Raw genomic sequence first — 17526 nt, 5'->3', positions numbered from 1 at the left:
GTAGAACTTCTTGAGGATCTGGGGACCCATGCCATATCTTTTCAGACTTCTGAGGGGGAAAAGGCTTTGTTGTGCCCTCTTCACATGTCTTGGTGTGTTTGGACCATGATAGTTTGTTGGTGATGCGGACACCACGGATCTTGAAACTCAACCCACTCCACTACCACAATGTCAATGGGGGCCTGTTCGGCCCTCCTTAATCTATAGTCCACAATCAGCTCCTTTGTCTTGCTTACATTGAGATGTGTTTGTTGACCTGGCAACACACTGCCAGGTCTCTGACCTCCTGCCTACAGGCTGTCTCATCGTTGTCGGTGATCAGGCCTACCACCGTTGTTGTCAGCAAACTTAATGATGGTGTTGGAGTCGTGTTTGGCCACGCAGTCGTGGGTGAACAGGGAGTACAGGAGGGGACTAAGCATGCATCCCATGTTGAGGATCAGCGTGGCAGATGTGTTGTTGCCTACCCTTACAAAACTGGGGGCAGCCCGTCAGGAAGTCCAGGATCCAGTAGCAGAGGGAGGAGTTCAGTCTCAGGGTCCTTAGCTTAGTGATGAGATTAGAGGGCACTATGGTGTTGAATGCTGAGCTGTAGTCAATGAATAGCATTCTCACATAGGTGTTTCTTTAGTCCAGGTGGGAAAGGGCAGTGTGGAGTGCGTTTGAGATTGCATCATCTGTGGAGCTGTTGGGGCGGTATGTGAATTGGAGCGGGTCTAGTGAGCCATGACCAGCCTTTCAAAGCACTTCATGGCCACCGACGTGAGTGCTTAGTCATTTAGGCATGTTACCTTTGCTTTCTTGGACATGGGACTGTGGCGGTCTGCTTGAAACGTGTAGTTATTAGATTCGGTCAGGGAGAGGTTGAAAATATCAGATTGCCCCTTTGATTGGAATGGTCAGAGTAAAGGCCAAAGTCATTTTGATCCATGTGGAGCAGGAGAAATCTGAGGTACCTGAAGGACTTGTATTTGCTTTAAACCTTCATAATCACAGTCGGAGATGGAGAATGCTGAGAAGCGGCTAAAGGCGTGTTCAGTAGGAGAGGTTCAGGGGTCAGCCGTGTCCCTGTGGCCGGCAGGCTTGACCAGCTGCAGGGGAGCTGATTATGGAGCTCCCAGTAACCTAATGAAACGTGTCAGTGGGGACCTGGGAGCCGCTGACCCATGCATCCAGGAGCAACCTCCTGACTGATATTCTCTGCCATTAGGGTCTTATTCATTAGTAGTATACAAGAACCAAGGAGCCCAGTGGTGGAGGGTTTAGGGACAGGGGCGCTATTTGTTGCCCAGTGGAAATGAGAGGTGAAATACAGGCCAATCGTTCTCATTAATGTTGGTTTCAATCACTTGGCTCAGGCGACCCTAATGAGGTTGATGGAAAGGGGGGAGGAGGAAGAGATGGTGGAGGGAGAGAGGGAGGGTGGAGGGTGAAAGGGGGAGGGTGGGCCACTGGTGTCTCTGCCTGCTTCCCCCACTGAACTCTCATTTGAAAGGGTTAACCTTGTTTTTTTTTAACTGACCCTGTCTGGTCCCTTTACTGCAAACAAGTCCAGAGACTACACAGAGAGAGATCACAAACACACTTCTTCTCGATAATCAAGCTACAAACACCTTGAGGATTTCAGCCTGTCAGTTTAACTGCCTTCTGAACTGTTGAAATGATCTGCTTCATTTGTTATGTTCTAGGATGACTTTGTTTGCTGATATTGGCGTTGGGATTTTGGCAAGGAGTGCATTGGTGATTATTAAGTTATGTTTCCATATGTACGCCGACATGGCTACAATAAACCCCTTTCCTAACCTGATTAGCTGTACAGTTTAGCAGATAGTATTTCGATCAACATTTTTTGTTGCTTTTAATACGTATTAACACGCGCATACAAATTCTGCCAATATTGGAGCACAGCACAGTCACTGAGTGAGTTAAATGCTAAAGACAACATAGCTGTTCAGTTGCTTTTTCCTATTCAGCCAGTATTGGCTGCCAGTATCATTTTGCATTAGCTTGTCTGTCGAGAGGGGGGGGGGCAGGGTGTTAAAGGTGCTGGATAAGCCCTCTAACGTCACGCAAGGCCAAACTCAATGGCCTGGCCGGCCCATTACAATGCTTACCAGTTGGTGCCAGTTGAAAGAGCAAGGGCTGGGGGTGAGCACTAGTGTTTACCATCTGGACTGGAGTAGGACGGGGCCAGTGGCCAAGTGTCACCAGGTTCCTGTAAACGTATGTAGAAATGCCTTATACGCTCACCAACTGGCAACCACTTTCAGTGCCAGAGGCAGTCCTGCAGCAGAAAGACAGACGAGACCTGCACTAGGGAAGATGGAGGGGAGAGGGTTCGACACAGGAAAAGGAGAGGAGGGGGGGAAAGAGGTTTCTTGAGCTAATAAAATACGTGCAGGAATGGAAGCTGCCAGCCAGCATTCTTGTGCTATTAGACAAGTTACTTCACTGCAGACTCCAGTTTCTACTGCAGTGCTGAGATGGCATGCTGAGGTCACCGGGCGGTGGGCTGTGGGCTAATAAATCTAGGCTGTTTTTAAACCAGGAGACTACTTGCTCTCGTCTGCAACCCTATGCTTTTTTTGTAGGTGTTTTTATTATTGAATTTGTCAACGAAAAAAATGACTTACCTGTCACAAATTCTCATCAGCTTTAGATAAGTTTGTGTCATATTATGATCAGCCTTAAACAGTTATGTTTTTATTTTATTATTTTATGTGTGGTCATTGAGTAACAAAGTTCTGGAGAGAGGTGTAGCAGACTTAACCTATCAGTGTTGGTGTATCTTGTATTCTCCAAACTGATCTGTGATTTCCACTAGTGTGTGATTTTGGCTATTGTATGATCTCACCTCCAGCTAAAGTTGGATTTAATGTGCCAGGTCATATATCTCCTAGCCTGGTCATGCATGCCTAGAAAAACTAGTGGTTCTGAGTGATGCCAACTTGACGCCAGCGAAATGACAACACAGTAACCCCCTAGTCAGCCGCAGTCAGCCACATACCAGAACAGTTGAGGATATTCCTGCTTCTCTCCTGCAGCGCTGGCTGCTGATGCCCAGAACATCAGACATTCATTTAACAATATCTTTGCTCTGGCACTCCGCTAAGGCCTCCTAGCAGAATCATTAAGCTCTGCTGGATCGTTACACCCTCAGGCTGAATATGAACTACAGAGCCATCACTAAAGCAAAGGCCTCATATGTGTTTTTCCCTGTAATAGCACAATCTTTTTCTCACTGTGAAGTCTGATGCTTGGTAACAAAGTCAAGACGGAGGGCAGCAAATCTTTTAAAATACAAATAAGAAAACTATCGGTGCTACCGAAGCATCTTGCAGTGGTAATGTAGAACCGACAACATTATAATAGACAGCAGTAATGGAGAACTGACAACATTATAATAGACAGCAGTAATGTAGAACTGACAACATTATAATAGACAGCAGTAATGGAGAACTGACAACATTATAATAGACAGCAGTAATGTAGAACTGACAACATTGTAGACAGCAGTAATGGAGAACTGACAACATTATAATAGACAGCAGTAATGGAGAACTGACAACATTATAATAGACAGCAGTAATGGAGAACTGACAACATTATAGACAGCAGTAATGGAGAACTGACATTATAGACAGCAGTAATGGAGAACTGACAACATTACAATAGACAGCAGTAATGGAGAACTGACAACATTATAATAGACAGCAGTAATGGAGAACTGACAACATTATAATAGACAGCAGTAATGGAGAACTGACAACATTATAATAGACAGCAGTAATGGAGAACTGACAACATTACAATAGACAGCAGTAATGGAGAACTGACAACATTATAATAGACAGCAGTAATGGAGAACTGACAACATTATAATAGACAGCAGTAATGGAGAACTGACAACATTATAATAGACAGCAGTAATGGAGAACTGACAACATTATAATAGACAGCAGTAATGGAGAACTGACAACATTATAATAGACAGCAGTAATGGAGAACTGACAACATTATAATAGACAGCAGTAATGGAGAACTGACAACATTATAATAGACTGCAGTAATGGAGAACTGACAACATTATAATAGACAGCAGTAATGGAGAACTGACAACATTATAATAGACAGCAGTAATGGAGAACTGACAACATTATAATAGACAGCAGTAATGGAGAACTGACAACATTATAATAGACAGCAGTAATGGAGAACTGACAACATTATAATAGACAGCAGTAATGGAGAACTGACAACATTATAATAGACAGCAGTAATGGAGAACTGACAACATTATAATAGACAGCAGTAATGGAGAACTGACAACATTATAATAGACAGCAGTAATGGAGAACTGACAACATTATAATAGACAGCAGTAATGGAGAACTGACAACATTATAATAGACAGCAGTAATGGAGAACTGACAACATTATAATAGACAGCAGTAATGGAGAACTGACAACATTATAATAGACTGCAGTAATGGAGAACTGACAACATTATAATAGACAGCAGTAATGGAGAACTGACAACATTATAATAGACTGCAGTAATGGAGAACTGACAACATTATAATAGACTGCAGTAATGGAGAACTGACAACATTATAATAGACTGCAGTAATGGAGAACTGACAACATTATAATAGACTGCAGTAATGGAGAACTGACAACATTATAATAGACAGCAGTAATGGAGAACTGACAACATTATAATAGACAGCAGTAATGGAGAACTGACAACATTATAATAGACAGCAGTAATGGAGAACTGACAACATTATAATAGACAGCAGTAATGGAGAACTGACAACATTATAATAGACAGCAGTAATGGAGAACTGACAACATTATAATAGACAGCAGTAATGGAGAACTGACAACATTATAATAGACAGCAGTAATGGAGAACTGACAACATTATAATAGACAGCAGTAATGGAGAACTGACAACATTATAATAGACTGCAGTAATGGAGAACTGACAACATTATAATAGACTGCAGTAATGGAGAACTGACAACATTATAATAGACTGCAGTAATGGAGAACTGACAACATTATAATAGACTGCAGTAATGGAGAACTGACAACATTATAATAGACTGCAGTAATGGAGAACTGACAACATTATAATAGACTGCAGTAATGGAGAACTGACAACATTATAATAGACTGCAGTAATGGAGAACTGACAACATTATAATAGACTGCAGTAATGGAGAACTGACAACATTATAATAGACTGCAGTAATGGAGAACTGACAACATTATAATAGACTGCAGTAATGGAGAACTGACAACATTATAATAGACTGCAGTAATGGAGAACTGACAACATTATAATAGACTGCAGTAATGGAGAACTGACAACATTATAATAGACTGCAGTAATGGAGAACTGACAACATTATAATAGACTGCAGTAATGGAGAACTGACAACATTATAATAGACTGCAGTAATGGAGAACTGACAACATTATAATAGACTGCAGTAATGGAGAACTGACAACGTTATAATAGACTGCAGTAATGGAGAACTGACAACGTTATAATAGACAGCAGTAATGGAGAATTGACAACGTTATAATAGACAGCAGTAATGGAGAACTGACAACGTTATAATAGACAGCAGTAATGGGGAACTGACAACGTTATAATAGACAGCAGTAATGGAGAACTGACAACGTTATAATAGACAGCAGTAATGGAGAACTGACAACGTTATAATAGACAGCAGTAATGGAGAACTGACAACATTATAATAGACAGCAGTAATGGAGAACTGACAACATTATAATAGACAGCAGTAATGGAGAACTGACAACATTACAATAGACAGCAGTAATGGAGAACTGACAACATTACAATAGACAGCAGTAATGGAGAACTGACAACATTATAATAGACAGCAGTAATGGAGAACTGACAACATTATAATAGACAGCAGTAATGGAGAACTGACAACATTACAATAGACAGCAGTAATGGAGAACTGACAACATTATAGACAGCAGTAATGGAGAACTGACAACATTATAATAGACAGCAGTAATGGAGAACTGACAACATTATAATAGACAGCAGTAATGGAGAACTGACAACATTACAATAGACAGCAGTAATGGAGAACTGACAACATTACAATAGACAGCAGTAATGGAGAACTGACAACATTATAATAGACAGCAGTAATGGAGAACTGACAACATTATAATAGACAGCAGTAATGGAGAACTGACAACATTATAATAGACAGCAGTAATGGAGAACTGACAACATTATAATAGACAGCAGTAATGGAGAACTGACAACATTATAATAGACAGCAGTAATGGAGAACTGACAACATTACAATAGACAGCAGTAATGGAGAACTGACAACATTACAATAGACAGCAGTAATGGAGAACTGACAACATTACAATAGACAGCAGTAATGGAGAACTGACAACATTATAATAGACAGCAGTAATGGAGAACTGACAACATTATAATAGACAGCAGTAATGGAGAACTGACAACATTATAATAGACAGCAGTAATGGAGAACTGACAACATTATAATAGACAGCAGTAATGGAGAACTGACAACGTTATAATAGACAGCAGTAATGGAGAACTGACAACATTATAATAGACAGCAGTAATGGAGAACTGACAATGTTATAATAGACAGCAGTAATGGAGAACTGACAACGTTATAATAGACAGCAGTAATGGAGAACTGACAACATTACAATAGACAGCAGTAATGGAGAACTGACAACATTATAATAGACAGCAGTAATGGAGAACTGACAACATTACAATAGACAGCAGTAATGGAGAACTGACAACATTATAATAGACAGCAGTAATGGAGAACTGACAACATTATAATAGACAGCAGTAATGGAGAACTGACAACATTATAATAGACAGCAGTAATGGAGAACTGACAACATTATAATAGACAGCAGTAATGGAGAACTGACAACATTATAATAGACAGCAGTAATGGAGAACTGACAATGTTATAATAGACAGCAGTAATGGAGAACTGACAACATTATAATAGACAGCAGTAATGGAGAACTGACAATGTTATAATAGACAGCAGTAATGGAGAACTGACAACATTATAATAGACAGCAGTAATGGAGAACTGACAATGTTATAATAGGGAGGCTGCTTTGGGAGTATGCCCAGGAACCTCTGTCTGATCTATTTAAATGGGAGCTGTTGCGGTGGCCCCGGTTAGTTGCGGTGGCCCCGGTTAGTTGCGGTGGCCCCGGTTAGTTGAAGAATACAACGTGAGGTCATTCTTAATGATGGAGCAACTGTTAAATTCTGTCTTGTCACTATGGTGTGAATGTGAGATCATTAATCCAGATGATGTATAGTAGTCTCGTTACTCTTATGAATGACAAATTAAGACTTGTTCTTTTCCTACAGGCATGCTGGTGGTGAATGTGACCTGGAGGAACAAGAGCTACGTCGGCACCCTGTTGGACTGTACTCGACACGATTGGGCACCTCCCAGGTAAGCGCGTTTCCATACATTATCTCCACTTATTCCAAACTGTTCACATTTTGGTACTTTGTCCTTCATTAATTGGATTCAACTGAACATTTTGAAATAAGGTATCGACGTTAGGCATATGGCTTCCGTATACTGAATTGTATTTGAAAAAGGTTCGCTGGCTGTAATCTTTACACAGTATCATAAGTCATGTAGTTAGTAGTGTTTGATGTATAATAAGAGCATTACCAGGGGCCATCAAACATCAGATACTCCATTTAAAAAATAGAAAAAACATTTACCCTTCCAGCACTTGGTTTCTCACCTTTCCTTGCATAAAGAGGGAACTCCGATATGAATCTACCAATCTGCCATCTATATCACGCTAGCTGTTGGATATTAGTCCTCACCTCTCTGTCTCTAGGGGGCCAGCAGTGCTTGCCTATCCACTGTAGTCTTTAACTTGGGCTCGGAGATACATTCTGCAAACTGCTGACGTCCCGAGAGGAAGTGATAGAAATAGAATCCTCCAACAAGCCAGATTGCCGGATCCAATTATTGTGCTAATAGCTTTTCCCAACACTGTATCACATTCTGCACTGCCGTGGTGGGACCACGCCGCCTATCAGCAGCATTGTCTCAGCACTGGCTCATTTTCTCATGCTCTTTTTTTCTTCTACACGACATATCTTCATTCCTGGAGTCCCCATCTCATTTAACTACCGCAGAGAGTTTAGCTTACATTTTTTGATAGACCATACCACTCAAGCGCTGCACATCCACGGCCAACTTGAGTCACTCTCAAAACGGCTCACTGTGTACAAGGAAACGTGGGAGAATGACTGTGTTTGGAAAGTCTATCGCTTTTATCCTGTGACAGACTGGCTTTCAGAATTGCATTGTAGTTGGGCATACTGTGACACAGTTTGATTGAAGGCTCTCAGCAAAGTAACAGCTCAACAAACTTTCAGGAAACCAAATCCGCAGGCTCTCCAGCTCCACGATGAGTAATGACTAATGAGTCTGGATTCCTCAATCTCCGAGGGCCTACGGATTTACTCTCATCCCCTGTTGCTGGTGAAATAGTTTGGAGTGATTGGAGGGGGAAGTTATGAGTCATCCCAGGCCCCGGTGTCTTTGTCACGGACTGTTAACCTTCACTGCTGGGATAATTACATTATTATCATAGAGACATGGGGGCCCAACTCTATTTTAGGGATGTGAATTATGCTACTTATGATTTACCAGGCAGGTACACTGCATGATCAAAAGTATGTGGACACCTGCTCGTCGAACATATCATTCCCAAATAATGGGCATTAAGAGTTGGTCCCCCCGTTGCTGCTATAAAAGCTTTCCACTAGATGTTGTAACATTGCTGCGGGGACTTGCTTCCATTCAGCCACGAGCATTAGTGAAGTCTGGCACTGATGTTGGGCGATTAGGCCTGGCTCGCAGTCACATTCCAATTCATCCCAAAGGTGGTTGATGGAGTTAAGGTCAGGGCTCTGTGTAGGCCAGTCAAGTTCTTCCACACCAATCGTCAAACCATTTCTGTATGGACCTCACTTTGTGCACGGGAGCATTGTCATGCTGAAACAGAAAAGGGCCTTCCCAAAGCTGTCATTGTATGCTGTTGCTTTATAGTTGGCACTATGCATTGGGGCACAGGTAGCGTTCTCCTGGCATCCGCCAAACCCAGATTTGTCCGTCGGACTGCCAGATGGTGACGCGTTATTCATCACTCCAGAGAGCACATTTCAATTGCTCCGGAGTCCAGTGGCGGCGAGCTTTACACCACTCCAGCCGACGGTTGCCATTGCGCTTGGTGATCTTAGGCTTGTGTGCAGCTGCTCGGCCATGGAAACACATTTCATGACGTTCCCGACGAACAGTTCTTGTGCTGACGTTGCTTCCAGAGGCAGTTTGGAACTTGATAGTGAGTGTTGCAACCAAGGACAGAGGACTTTTATACACTTCAGCACTCGGCAGTCCCGTTCTGTGAACTTGTGTGGCTTACCAGTTCGCGGCTTAGCCGTTGTTGCTTCTAAACGTTTCCACTTCACAATAACAGCACTTACAGTTGACCGGGGTAGCTTTAGCAGGGCAGAAATTTGACGAACTGACTTGGTGAAAACGTGGCATCCCATGACGGTGCCCCATTTGAAAGTCACTGAGCTCTTCAGTAAGGCCATTGTACTGCCAATGTTTGTCTATGGAGATCGCATGGCTGTGTGCTAGATGTTATACACCTGTCAGCAACGGGTTTGGCGGAAATAGAATCCACTAATCTGAAGGGAGTCCACATACCTTTTGTGTATTTGTTCACCCTCTTCCTTCTGCAACTAATGTTCACTCTTTATTTGGTCAAATGAAAGACAGAAAAGGAATTCCACCCCATATTTTTTGTGTAAGGCTTGATGATACAGACCCAATTTAATGTTGTCTTATCTAGAAATGTAGAATTTGAGCATTACTTTTGAGCAAATCATTAACCAGGTTTCCTTCCAACCATTTCATGTGAATGAATTACCTGACGCATGAAAACAGTCACAGCTGGGCTGATGGAAACAGGATGTGCCGATACAATTTTAAAAACGGTGAAAGACTATTTGTTTGTTTGACATGGTGGGATCTTTTTGTGTCTGGGAAATTGATTGTGAGAAATGGTGGTCGAAACGCCTTTATGCGCAAATATTGATGGAATAACCATCATACTGAAATAAACGTATGTTGTGTGGTCCTCCGACTACGACTCAGGAAAGCATGCAGTTTATTAGGCTACAGATGAAATAAGTTATGATGAACTTCACAGGGTGGTGAAAGTGCAAGGTGATGAGCTTGATGCTCCTTTCCAATAAATATCGAGGGTCTTATTCTGGTGACATGATGATCGATGCTTTGCTGCCAGTTGACAAATACAAATAATATTGCTCTTATCCATAATAATCTCATAATGCAGGTAGCCTACCCACACTGTATCTGCCAGCTGTTGGGTAAAGTGCACGTGCCAAGATCAGAGTGGGCACCCTTGCTTTAAAACTAAAAGGTTTTGTGACAAAATATATGTTTATGTGCACTATGTCATCACACACAGCCTTTTATCCACAACAAGTTAATTTGATGGAAACCCATCTCTGGTGGAAAATGCGCATATTGTGTTATGCAGATTTGAGCATATTCTCATCAAAATCTGTCGCAAATTGGATGGAAACCTAGCTATTTAGTGTAATTTGTATTCTGCCTACATTTCTGTCAGTCAACCCTTTTTTAAATGATGCTTGTTTTTGGCATGCGTAATGTAATTTCCTAACGTCTACATCCTCGTCTCCTCAGGTTCTGTGAGTCTCCCACCAGTGACTTGGAGATGAGAAATGGCCGGGGCCGGGGCAAGAGGATGAGGCCCAACAGCAACACACCCGTCAACGAGAACAGCAACTCGTCGGACAACAAGGGCAGCGGCACCAGCAAGACACGTGCCGCCAACAACAACAAGGGCCGGCGGGGCAGCCAGACGTCGTCGGAGCGCCGCACGCCGCCCAACAGCAACACAGAGGACGTCAAGGCCAGCCCCTCATCGGCCAGCAAGCGCAAGTCCAAACCTGCCTCAGACATGGAGCCCAACTCCAGCTCTGAGGACACCAAAGGCAACAAGCGCATGCGCACCAACTCCAACAGCGGAGGAGGAGGGGCGCCTCCCCCTGTCCTTCCCCCCATCCCCTCAATTAAAACTGAGCCCCAGCCCCCGACGCTCGACCGCAACTGCCCCTCGCCGGTCCTCATCGACTGCCCGCACCCCGGCTGCAACAAAAAGTACAAGCACATCAACGGCCTCAAGTACCACCAGGCACGCGCACACAACGACGACGACGACATCAAGCTGGACCTGGATGGGGACAGTGAGTACGGGGAGGACTCCACGCTTCACCCTGAGCCGGGGAACTGCAACGGGGCCTCCAGTTCTCACAAAGGCTGCCTGTCTCCCGCACGGTCCGTCACCCCCAAAGGAAGGGGCTTGGACTGCCAGAGTCCGTCTCCTTCCCCGGGCAAGTTTGGTTCCAAACACAGTAAAAAGAAAGGTGGTGACGCTGACCCTGAAGCAAGCGGCATGCCGATGGAAGGCTGTGACGACGGGCCCTGTCTCACCGACGAGGCCAGCAACGATGGCATGGAAAAGTCCAAGTCCCACAAAAAGTCCAAGACCGACAAACTTTCTCAGAAGAATATGAAGTCATTGTCCCGGCCTGTACCCCCAGGGAGCGTAGCTTCCCAGCAGCTCTACTCCTTACAGGCCGCCTCTTTCCCTGCAGGGGGGAACCCCAATGCCTCCCTAGGGATCCCCCCTATGATACAGGGCATCCCCAAAAGCCCCCAGATGAAGGGCGCCCAGCCCACCAAACCCCCTGCCGCGATGGGAGACCCTGCCGCGCTGAACCCTGCTTCCGGTGCCTCAAAAGAAAAGAAGAAGAAGGAGAAGAAGAAGAGAGACAGCAGGAAGGAGGCAGACAGCCCCAAGCCTCCGGGGAAAGGGGGGAAACCAGAAGAAGGCAAGAGCCCCTACTCTGAGTCCTCAGAGCCAGGAAAAGGTGACGGGCTACTTAACGGCTCCTCGGATCCCCACCAGAGCCGTCTTGCCAGCATCAAGGCAGAGGCGGATAAGATCTACAGCTTCACCGACAACGCCCCCAGTCTGTCCATAGGGGTGGCCAGCCGGATTGAGGGCACGGGAATGCCGCAGCCACTCACGCCCCTCCACGTGGTCACCCAGAATGGTGGCGGAGCCGACAACTCCTCAGTCAAGACCAACAGCCCGGCGTACTCGGACATCTCGGACGCAGGGGAGGACGGCGAGGGCAGACTTGTGGAAGGGGTGAAGGTCAAGGTGGAGGATCAAGGCATCAGAGAAGGAGCCAAGAAAGCCTTGTTCCCCAGCCAGACGCCCAACAAGGAGTCTCCGTACTATGCCGGCTATGAGGCCTACTACTCGCCCAACTACACCTGCCCCAGCCCGGGTGCCGCCAACCCGGGCATGCCGCACACCGAAAGTCCGGCGGTGAAAGTGAAGCGTGAGGACGAACAGGAGAATGTGGAAGACAAGGTCAAAGTGGAGCCTCACGAAGATCGCAAACCCGAGATGAACGCCTCCAGTCAACAACAACAACAACATCATCAGCAGCAGCAGTCAGTCATCCAACAACGCTCCAACATGTACATGCAGCCTCTCTATTACAACCAGTACTCCTACGTTCCCCCGTACGCCTACCACCCGGACCAGGCCTACCACAACCACCTGCTCAACACCAACCCAGCCTACCGGCACCAGTACGAGGAGCGCCAGCGCCAGGTGATCTCTGAGCAGCACAGGGCGGCAGTGGCGGAGAAGAAGAGCTCTGACGCGGCGGCCATGAAGGAACGCGAGGCCTCCATGAAGGAGGAGTGGAAGCAGAAGGCCTTGGGGCCGCCTACTCTCTCCAAGGCCCCTGGCAAGACAGACAGCCTGGCCAATAAGACCCAACAGAACCAGGGTAAGACCAGAGACTCTCCATCGGAGCCCTCCAAGGCCTCCGCCACTGGCCTGAAAGGAGAGGTATCTAAGTCCCAGCAGGCCGAAGGGCTGAAGATTAAGCTGAGTGAAGGGGGGCACCATGGGAAGGAGGACTCCAAGCCAAGCCTGGACTCCAGAGCGGGGATAGAGCAAGCCATGTGGTACAGACAGGTAAAAATTAAAAAAACATACCCTATTATTCATACTTAGGTGTGTTTTTATATTCTATTATTTGTACATATTTTATTATGTTAATGATTGCAGTGTAATGTGGTGATTGATGCTCATTTTAGATCATGTTTAGATCACTTGTAACCCTTCTAGAGAGTTGTGTAGTTGTTTTAGAGAGGTATCCCTGAGTTAACTCATTCACACCATCTATCTACCCCAAGCAGACCCAGATGGAGGACGAGCAGCAGCAACAACCACCACCGCGGTGGAAAGACGAGAGAGACCGAGAGCGAGAGAGAGACCGCGACCGCAAAGGAAAGGACGACAGGCCCAACAGGCCCAAGGAGAGTGTCGGTCCCAAAGAGGAGGATGGCGCTGGTCCGAAAGAGGGCACAGACCCCAGAACGTCTTCTGCTGAGGACCAACGGGCCATGGGCAAAGACCCTCGTGCCAATGCCCACATGCAGTTCTCCTCTGCCCTGGCGCAGCATCAGGGCTACATGCCCTATATGCATGGTTACCCTTATGGGCAGGGCTATGACCCCAGCCACCCCGGGTACAGAGGCATGCCCACAGTCATGATGCAGAATTACCCAGGTAACCACACCAGATCAACTATTGGTATAGAAAGGAACCACTTGGGTGAAAGCGCATTTGCCCAAAAAAATCTCTATACAAATGATTTGATATTAAGCCATGAATGAAATAACACAATGACCTGTCCCCCATGTTAGGTTCCCCCTACCTGCCCGCGGGCTACCCGTTCTCCCCTTACGGCGGCAAGATGGCCGGTGGTGAGGAGGAGGTGAGGGGAGGTGACAAGTCGCGCGCCAGCCCCACGGTGAGTGGCAAGGCAGCTTCGGTGGACTCCAAGGCCCTGGACATCCTGCAGCAGCACGCCAGCCAGTACAAGAGCAAGTCTCCCACGGTGGGCGACAAGCCGTCCCATGAGAGGGACAGGGGAGAGAGGAGCGGCGGGGAGAGGGAACGAGAGAGGGACATGGAGCGGCCACGCTCCTCGCCCTCCCAGCGCATCATGCCCTCCCATCACCACCTGGGATACCCGCTGCTCTCGGGCCAGTATGATCTGTCCTACACTACAGGTCAGTCGCAGCCAATCACCACTCACTATTATGACTGACGAGGCTCTCGGAAACTCTTACTGATAAACAACTGATGTACCCAGCCCAACTGATGTACCCAGCCCAACTGATGTACCCAGCCCAACTGATGTACCCACCCCAACTGATGTACATACATTTTCCGCCTCGCACAGGTCTCTCGTCATCAGCTATTGTTGCCAGTCAGCAAGCCGCAGCCCCCTCCCTCTACCCCCCGGCGCGGAGATGAAAACGGTAAGGCCCCTCGTCAGACAGACGGGCACACAAACAGAATAAGATGGGTCTTAAAGAGAAAAATACATTAGCAGACATAGAGCGCAGTTCAATAACCAAATGGACGGTATCACACCAAATACTTGGTACTGTGTACACACTAACCAAACTGAATCATGGTGTCTTTGCCGACGCCAATGGAGACAGCTAGTCCTACTGGGAACTGACATATATAATGAAAAAGACATTACACACAAAATACTTTACAATTTACATACTTTTAAAACATGAACATATAGTGTGTGTTTGTGTGTGTGCATCTATCAGTTGCACATGTACGTCAGTACATACACACAACAAGTAGATCACACCAATGGGAGTATCACGGTCTCATTAGCCAGACAAATAGACACTGGGGTCAGACGGACACTGGGGTCAGATGTGGCCGTATGGACAGAGAGCATGGTGGGAAAAGATGTAGACATGTAGTACTTTGACAACCTGTAGCTTCTATGCCTCATTACATATGAGAAATGATGCTTTCCTTTACAATCGCACTGACTTAGTACTACTGTCCTGTACTACAGTCTGATACACAGCTCTCTGGGAAAATACTTAGTACTACTGTACTGTATAACAGTCTGATACACAGCTCTCTGGGAAAATACTTAGTACTACTGTACTGTATAACAGTCTCATACACAGCTCTCTGGGAAAATACTTAGTACTACTGTCCTGTACAACAGTCTGATACACAGCTCTCTGGGAAAATACTTAGTACTACTGTCCTGTATAACAGTCTGATACACAGCTCTCTGGGAGAAGACTTCAACAAAGGCCCGACTGTGCTAGCTAGCAGCCTCAGTATGCAGCAGCAACAGCTCTTATGCCTTCAGTTCAGTTGTTCGTCCTAAGCAGGTAGGACAGAAGCAGAGCTCAGTGAATCACAGTAGTGATACTGTGATAATAGAGACAGTGTTATCACAGGCTGCCCTGACCTCTAGTGGCAGAACTCTGCCTTGTTTCTGGTTGTGGAATACCTTATCTAGAGTCTTTGTTGGATTTGCTTCCTCAGCTTGGTATTCAAGTGTAAAACGTCACTCACATAGATGTCACAGTGGTCAAAATGGCTGCATATAAATGTTTTAGTGATTTTTACATTTTGAGGTAATATTGTTATTTACAATAGTAGTGGTACTAGTCATTACATTGGGTAATCTACGTGTCATTACATTGGGTAATCTACGTGTCATTACATTGGGTAATCTACGTGTCATTACATTGGGTAATCTACGTGTCATTACATTGGGTAATCTACGTGTCATTACATTGGGTAATCTACGTGTCATTACATTGGGTAATCTACGTGTCATTACATTGGGTAATCTACGTGTCATTACATTGGGTAATCTACGTGTCATTACATTGGGTAATCTACGTGTCATTACATTGGGTAATCTACGTGTCTTGAACATGGTTTTGAACGTGAATTTAACCAACCATTTTCTGTCTTTTGTGTCATTTCCACAGGGAGACATGACCGACACCTCGCCACCCTGCAAAGATTCATGTGACTGGCTCACATGAGGAAGCCCTGGGCCCCGAGTCCATTTTAGACATCAGTTGAATGGTGTTTCTATATTTTTATTTCTCTGCCTGAATGTCCGGCAGATTCTTTTTTTTTCTTCTCCTAGCAGCATCTTTTTCCCTCATTTCCCTCCTGCCCCACCGTGGACTAGGACTGAACTCAGCCAAGGTTTCCCTCCTGCCCCACCGTGGACTAGGACTGAACTCAGCCAAGGTTTCCCTCCTGCCCCACCGTGGACTAGGACTGAACTCAGCCAAGGTTTCCCTCCTGCCCCACCGTGGACTAGGACTGAACTCAGCCAAGGTTTCCCTCCTGCCCCACCGTGGACTAGGACTGAACTCAGCCAAGGTTTCCCTCCTGCCCCACCGTGGACTAGGACTGAACTCAGCCAAGGTTTCCCTCCTGCCCCACCGTGGACTAGGACTGACCTCAGCCAAGGTTTCCCTCCTGCCCCACCGTGGACTAGGACTGACCTCAGCCAAGGTTCAAAGCCATCACTGTCTGCCCATGTGCACACCTCCGCTGATATCTATTGGTCTTTGCACTGTTGATGAACGAAGACATGCAAAAATAGACCAACTGACTGCCTGAAAAGCTGAAAAGGGGTTCTGACTGCATAGTTTTTTTTGTCCCGTGCAGAACGGGGCTGGGTGGCTGGGGGGGGGTGATGGGGGAGGGGTCAAACTAAAATAAAGACTGACAAAACTAAACAAGTGAATCATGTTGAAATGTTTGAACTTGCTGTTGTTGGCCTGTTGTACGCAGTGTGCCAGTATATCTTGACAATTGTCATTAGTAGGTTTACTGTGTGTGGTGAGAGGACGCTTGAGGACTTCTATAGGTGTTGAAGGGTTTGTTTTCTCGTCCCTCAACCAGCCATTTGCTCGCTAAACACCTCTTGATTCACTTTTCAGGGATAGACATAATTATTGTGTGAAGGGAACACATTCACCTCAATATAGTTCATGTTTTGTGTTTTCTTGACATTTGCATTGTTCATTTCACGGCATGAGTGACTTTTCTTTCAGTTAATTTGATTCCTCCCCACTTCCCAATCCATCCTTTAATGTGTTTTTGATACGCCAGTCTCACTTCACCCTTTCCGTACACTGAATCAACCAAATCACACAAATACCGTGGCTCACTCTGATCAATATTGCACTGACTGATGTTCAGTTGTAACCATGGTTTCTGTTCAGAAGTGTAGAGCTGTTTGTTACCTCAGAACACTGGGGATCATCTACTGAAGAGGTCGGCCATTTTCACCTTACTGGTCCTGCAATCGGCACAGCAAATGGACCAGTTCGTTATCCTGTCAATTTCCATGGAGGAAGAATCAAACAACTGATTGCGGAGGAGGAGGATGAGGAAGGATGC

General features: G+C 45.6%; 1 protein-coding gene across 3 annotated transcripts in view; it reads left to right on the top strand.

Annotated features, from left to right (window-relative positions):
* LOC106587856 (zinc finger protein 609) overlaps positions 1-16762 on the top strand; it is a 99365-nt gene extending 82603 nt beyond the window's left edge. For 2 of the 3 annotated variants that reach the window (XM_045689548.1, XM_045689546.1), the window contains 6 exons: positions 7445-7532; positions 10848-13227; positions 13449-13824; positions 13962-14330; positions 14504-14582; positions 16092-16762. In XM_045689548.1, the coding sequence (XP_045545504.1) occupies positions 7445-7532; positions 10848-13227; positions 13449-13824; positions 13962-14330; positions 14504-14577 (3287 nt within the window). In that variant the 3' untranslated portion in view covers positions 14578-14582; positions 16092-16762. The remainder of the gene's footprint in view (positions 1-7444; positions 7533-10847; positions 13228-13448; positions 13825-13961; positions 14331-14503; positions 14583-16091) is intronic. The other variant, XM_045689547.1, reaches the window with a different exon arrangement.
* The last annotated feature ends 764 nt before the right edge of the window (positions 16763-17526 follow it).

Source organism: Salmo salar, chromosome ssa11 (genome assembly GCF_905237065.1).
Source record: "Salmo salar chromosome ssa11, Ssal_v3.1, whole genome shotgun sequence".
Classification (NCBI taxonomy): Eukaryota; Metazoa; Chordata; class Actinopteri; order Salmoniformes; family Salmonidae; genus Salmo; species Salmo salar.
This window is presented reverse-complemented; position numbering and strand designations above follow the sequence as displayed.